This window comes from Pteropus vampyrus, unplaced genomic scaffold (genome assembly GCF_000151845.1).
Source record: "Pteropus vampyrus isolate Shadow unplaced genomic scaffold, Pvam_2.0 Scaffold71, whole genome shotgun sequence".
Classification (NCBI taxonomy): Eukaryota; Metazoa; Chordata; class Mammalia; order Chiroptera; family Pteropodidae; genus Pteropus; species Pteropus vampyrus.
This window is the reverse complement of record NW_011888852.1, coordinates 832,962-838,816: the sequence shown is the minus strand read 5'-3', so window position 1 is coordinate 838,816 and position 5,855 is coordinate 832,962. Positions and strand designations below refer to the sequence as shown.

Below are 5,855 nucleotides of genomic sequence, written 5' to 3'. Positions count from 1 at the left end.
CAGCATTACCCTGATACCAAAACCAGACAAAGACAATACGAGAGAGAGAGAGAAATACAGCAAATATCTCTGATGAATATAGATGTAAAAATTCTCAACAACAAAATACTATCAAACTGAATTGGACAATACATTAAAAAAATTATATACCATGATCAAGTGGTATTTATACTAGGGATGCAAGGATAGTTCAACATCCACAAGACAATTATGTGATACATTGCATCAAGAAAACCAAGGATAAAAATCATATGATTATCTTAATAGATGCAGAAAAATTCAACATCCATTTATGAGAAAAACTTTCAACAAAGTGGGTATAGAAGGAACTTACCTCAATATGATAAAGGCCATATATGACAAGCCCACTTCTCACATCATACTCAATGGTGAAAAGCTGAAAGCTTTTCCTTTAAGAACAGGAACAAAACAAAGATGCCCACTTCCTCTTCTTTTATTCAATATAATATTGAAAGTCCTAGCCACAGCAATCAGATAAGAAAAAGAAATAAAAGGCATCCAAATTGGAAAGCAAGAAGTAAACCTCACTATTTGCAGATGATATGATACTATACATAGAAAACCCTAAAGAATCCACCAAAGGTATTAATAGAATAAATGAATTCAGTAAAGTAGAAGGAAACAAAATTAATATACAGAAATCCATCATGCTTTTATACATTAATAACAAATAATCAGAAGACGAAATTAAGAAAACAGTTGCATGAAATAGAATAAAATATCTAGAAATAGATTTAACCAAGGATGTGAAAGACCTGTACTCTGAAAATCGTAAGATACTGAAGAAAGAAATTGAAGGGGACACAAATAAATGGAAAGATATACGAAGCTCATAGACTGGAAGGATAATACTATTAAAATGACAATACTACCCAAAGCAATATACAGATTCGGTGCAATCCCTATTAAAATACCAATAGCATTCTCAGAACTAGAACTAATCCTAAATTTATATGGAACCACAAAAGACCCAAAATAGTTAAAGAAACCTTGAGAAAGAACAAAGTTAGAGGTATACTCCCTGATTTCAAACTATACTACAAAGCTATAATAATCAAAATAGTATGGTAGTGGCATAAAAACAGACACATAGATCAATGGAACAGAATAGAGAGCGCAAAAATAAATTCATGCTTACGTAGTCGATTAATATACAACAAATGGTGAAATATACAACAAATGGTGAAATGACAATCTCTTCAACAAGTGGCATTGGGAAAACTGGACGGATACATGCAAATAAATGAAACTGGATCACTTTCTTACACCATATACAAAAAAAAAAACCCCAAAAACCCTTAAAATGGATTAACAACAAATGTAAAATGTGAAACTATAAAGCTGCTAGAAGAAAACGTTGGTAGTAAATTTCTGACATTGCTATTAGTGAAGGAAACCTTCAACAAACAAAAATATAATCTATTGAATGGGAGACTATATTTGCAAATGGTATATACAATAAGGGGTTGATATCCAAAATATATTAAAAACTCACACAATAATGAAAAAAATGAATATGCTAATAAAAAAATGAACAGAGGACATAACGAGACATTTCTCCTAAGAAGACAACAGACGGCAACAGATGAAAAGCTGTTCAACATCGCTAATCACCAGGGAAATGAAAATCAAAACCACAATGAGATACCAGCTCATATCAGTCAGAATGCCTATTATCAAAAAGTCAACAAAAATTAAAAGTGTTGGTGAGGATGTGGAGAAAAGAGAACCCTTGTGCACTGTCGGTGGGACTGCAAATTGGTGCAGCCACTACGGGAAACAGTATGGAGAGTCCTCAAAAAACTAAAAATAGAACTACCGTATGACCCAGCAATTCCACTTCTGGGTATTTATCCAAAGAAAATGAAAACAATCATTCAAAAAGATCTATGCGCCCTATGTTCATTGCATTATTTACAATAGCTAAGATATAGAAGCAACCTAGGTTGTCCATCACTAGATGAATGGATAATGAAGATGTAGTATATACATACAGTGGAATATTACTCAGCAATAAAAAGAATGAAATCTTGCCATTTGCAACAATATAGATGGACGTAGAGGGTATTATGGTAAATGAAATAAGTCAGACAGAGAAAGACAAATAATGCATGATTTCACTTATATGTGGAATTAAAAAAATAAAAACAAAACAAAACAAAAAGAGACTCAGAAACAAAGATGTTGTTTCAGAAACAAATAAACTGATGTTTGCCAGAAGGGAGAGGTGTGTGGAGGTTTGGTTAAAAAAAGGTGAAAGGGAATATAGTCAATAATAGTGTGATAACTTTGCATGGTGACAAATGGTAACTAGACTCAGAGTGGTGAGCACATGATAAGGTACATAAATGTCTAATCACTATGTTGTACACCTGAAAGTAAAATAATATTGGATAACTATACTTTAATAAAAAAAATAAGTATGGGCAAAGGTTTGGGAAATTAGTTAATTCTATTTATCTTTTAAAAGAAACACAACTTGAAACTCACCTGCTTTAGCAACTAAATTATCTTAATTGTATTTTTATAACACATATTTTGTGTGTATGTGCAAGTATGTATGTGTCTAGATGTGTGTGTATCTATACATGCAATTCCAGTGCGAACTAATCATCAGGGTACATACACACACACACAGCTTATTTGTTTATTTATTTGGATATATTTCTGTGAGTGTTCAAAACTTTACTCTTCATATAAGTCATGAGTAAATATATATTTATATATTCAAAGAAAAGGGTAGATAACTAGCAAACTAAAATATAACATAAAGAAAAAAATAAGTTCTTTTATAACTGACTACTACTGTTCAATGTGTTTGTGGAAAAGTATACTTCAGAGCATTCTAATCACAGCCTTTTTGGTAAAATATGTCTTAACCTGTGTTGAACTGAAATGTTTTATCTTTGAAGCTAGAAATGATGCAAAGAAGTTTGTTCTTCTAGGAGGATCTTATTATAATATGGTTAAAAACTAGTAATTGGCCCTGTTGAGGCAATTTTGTTGATAACTGATCTTTGAAACAGATTCTCTTTCACTAGTATCTTCAGGTTCACCAATGGTTTGTCTGAAATGGACCAGACCTCTCTCTACAGGTTGCTTACTGTCTTCATGTCTTCCTCCCGCTCCTGCTTCTCTTTCCCTTTTCTTTCTGTCAATCCAGGCAGGAAGAATGTGGGCAATTAGCAGAAGTCGAAATAGCAAAATGGGTAATCAGCTAGACCAAGCTCACTTAGACATACCAGTGTTTTCCTATAACCTAAGCTCAACATAATTTGATGAATAAATTCCAAAAATATCTCTACGTGCTTTCTCATACTCAAAGTAAGATTTCGAAATGTGTAACAGATCAATTTTTACATAGTGAGATGTACCTAAGGAAATGAAACTTTGTATTCTATAATAGTGATAACTAAAAAACTTCCCAATTACGGGTAGCACCCATCTGATTTAAAAGTCTATCAAATAAATATTCAGTCGATTCAAATGCAAATTAATTATCAGCGTATTTCTCTCTTCTTAACCATGTCCCTTTCTCTTTCCTACTCACCCCAATTCTAATCATACCCTATATGGGGAGGAGTATGGACCTTTTTCTCTCCTGTTCTCTCATAGATCTTTAACCGTTTCAATCAAATCAGCCTTTCAAACTTTTGTGTTGGTTTGGGTTGGAGCAGCTGTAAAACCTTTCAAGTGATCACATTGTGCCATCTGGTGGAAATAGTCTTTTTCAGGCAAATAAGAGAATGTTCCTGGTCCCTATATTCCTGGTTCTGTATCTATGACTTATTCACAAGAAGATTCTGATAAATTTTACAAAAACAAAGCCAGCCAACGCTAATCTCCATCCTGTCTATCCACTCCGTCGGTTCAGTATTTTTCCAAAAGAAATCTTTGCATCTGCGCTGTTTTCATTCTAAATTTAAAAAAAAAAAAAAAAAAAGAGCCAACAAAACCTAAAGAACAAATTTACATTCTACTTTTTGAACATGCAGCAAATGCACGTATTGCCCTTAAATTTGTCTTTTTCCCACACAAATTTACGTCTTGACTAAAAAATAGTTATAGAGTTGTTTACAAACAGCATTTTCTATGTGCTATGTCAGAGTGCTTAACCGTGCCATCTGAGACTACTGCATACAGTTAGGGCTCTCTAATGTTTTACCTGTCTTTAGGAAGTTAATTTCTTTACTGCACATTATTTCTAGGTTAATCAATGAATCATGTATAATATATTAGCATTCAAGAATGATGGGAAGATATATACCTTATTACTTATATTTCCTATACCAAGCTGTTCATTGAGGGATACCTGGGTTAGCTTTTCTTAATACTATTTTTTCCTGTTTCAGGTTAGAATCTCCCACACGGAGCCTAAGCATGGACGCCCCAAAGGGTGTTCATTTTAAAACTCATGCTGGGAAAATCGAGGCCCTTTCCCAAATGGATATCATTTTTCACAGTCGTGATGGAATGGTGAGTTCGGTAGATCACGTATGTCCTGACGATACGCCCATAAGGCATCAGTATATTAAATGTATTGTAGTTTGTAAGAAAACATTGTGAAAGGTGTAGGGTAGAAGATGTGAAACAAAGGCAAGAGCCAATTTAACACCGAAAGAAGGGCCAAGAAGGGTTAAAACAATTCTCTGTGGGATCTAGACACTTGTTAACAAGTTTCTAATTATTTTCAGCTTTGAAAAAACACTACAGACTTTCAGAGCTTACAGAGACTGTATCCACTCTGCCATTTCCTAGTGATCCACCTTTTCTTAATGTGGCTGTCACCAGGAGTGACAAACGTCATCTGTGCTTGCTCAGAGTGCTGGGCTTCCTTGTGCCATGTCATGTTTAAGTGAAAATAAGATCTTTAAAAGTCCACTACGATAAGGATAAAACCCGGAACTGCAAGCCTGAAAATAAAACATCACTGATATGAGCCAAAGTCACGAGGCGACGGAGCACATGCCACTCAATATTGATTGTCTTGGCGCTAGATCAGTCCACCGATTACCTATTGGAATTCAGGAAAGTTAACAGGCCTCTCTCCATGTGTCAAATAGGGGAAATAATATTTGCGTAACTGTGTCACGGGGTTATGAGACACCCACGTGGTAATATGGGTGACAACATTTTGAAATTATATTAATAGGAAGGTGTAGTTGAGGCAACAAAGGAAGACCACGAGAGGCAGCTCATGGGGACCCATCCAATGGCAGCGTGCTGATGGGCTACAAACGTCATCTGGCGAAGCCCCTGCAAGTTTTAACTTAAATGTTTATGATGCCGGGAGCAGATAAATGCAAAAATGGACATCAAGAATTTTGGAATCTCACCACTAAATCCTAATGTCACTATTTTTAAATAACATTACTTATTTCCTTGAGTTCGGTGTCATTTTACAAATAGCACAGGCTGACCCATAATTAAAGTTGTTTTCCCTTATCACTGGGAGCCAGTTCAGAGTGAAGAGATGTCTGGCCTCCCACAAAATGTCCCATCAAAGCGAAAGATGAGCAAGGAAGCAGTATGTGGACTACCAGTGACGAGTTTGCTGGAAGAAAAAGAAAGAAGTAACGACTAGAAAAAACTGGCCAATTAACTGTAAGGAAGGCTAGAGGAGAAGCTGACAAGTTAGGGCAAAGCAGAAGCACATGGGGAGATGTGAGTACACACAGAACCCAAAGCTTTGGACAATAGCTCTACTTAAATAGGTTCTGCTTTTTAAAATGTAATGCCCATTTAATTCCTTGACGAGAGTGTCTCAGACCACAGAGGGAGAGCCTTGCCTATAATGCCACCGATACTGTCCCGCCTACGGCTTCACACGGCAG

General features: G+C 35.3%; 1 protein-coding gene across 1 annotated transcript in view; it reads left to right on the top strand.

Annotated features, from left to right (window-relative positions):
* Window positions 1–5,855, top strand: part of SGCG (sarcoglycan gamma) — a 70,185-nt gene that overhangs the window by 62,552 nt on the left and 1,778 nt on the right. The window contains exon 6 of the mRNA XM_011361820.2: window positions 4,374–4,497. Coding sequence (XP_011360122.1) covers window positions 4,374–4,497 — 124 coding nt within the window. The remainder of the gene's footprint in view (window positions 1–4,373; window positions 4,498–5,855) is intronic.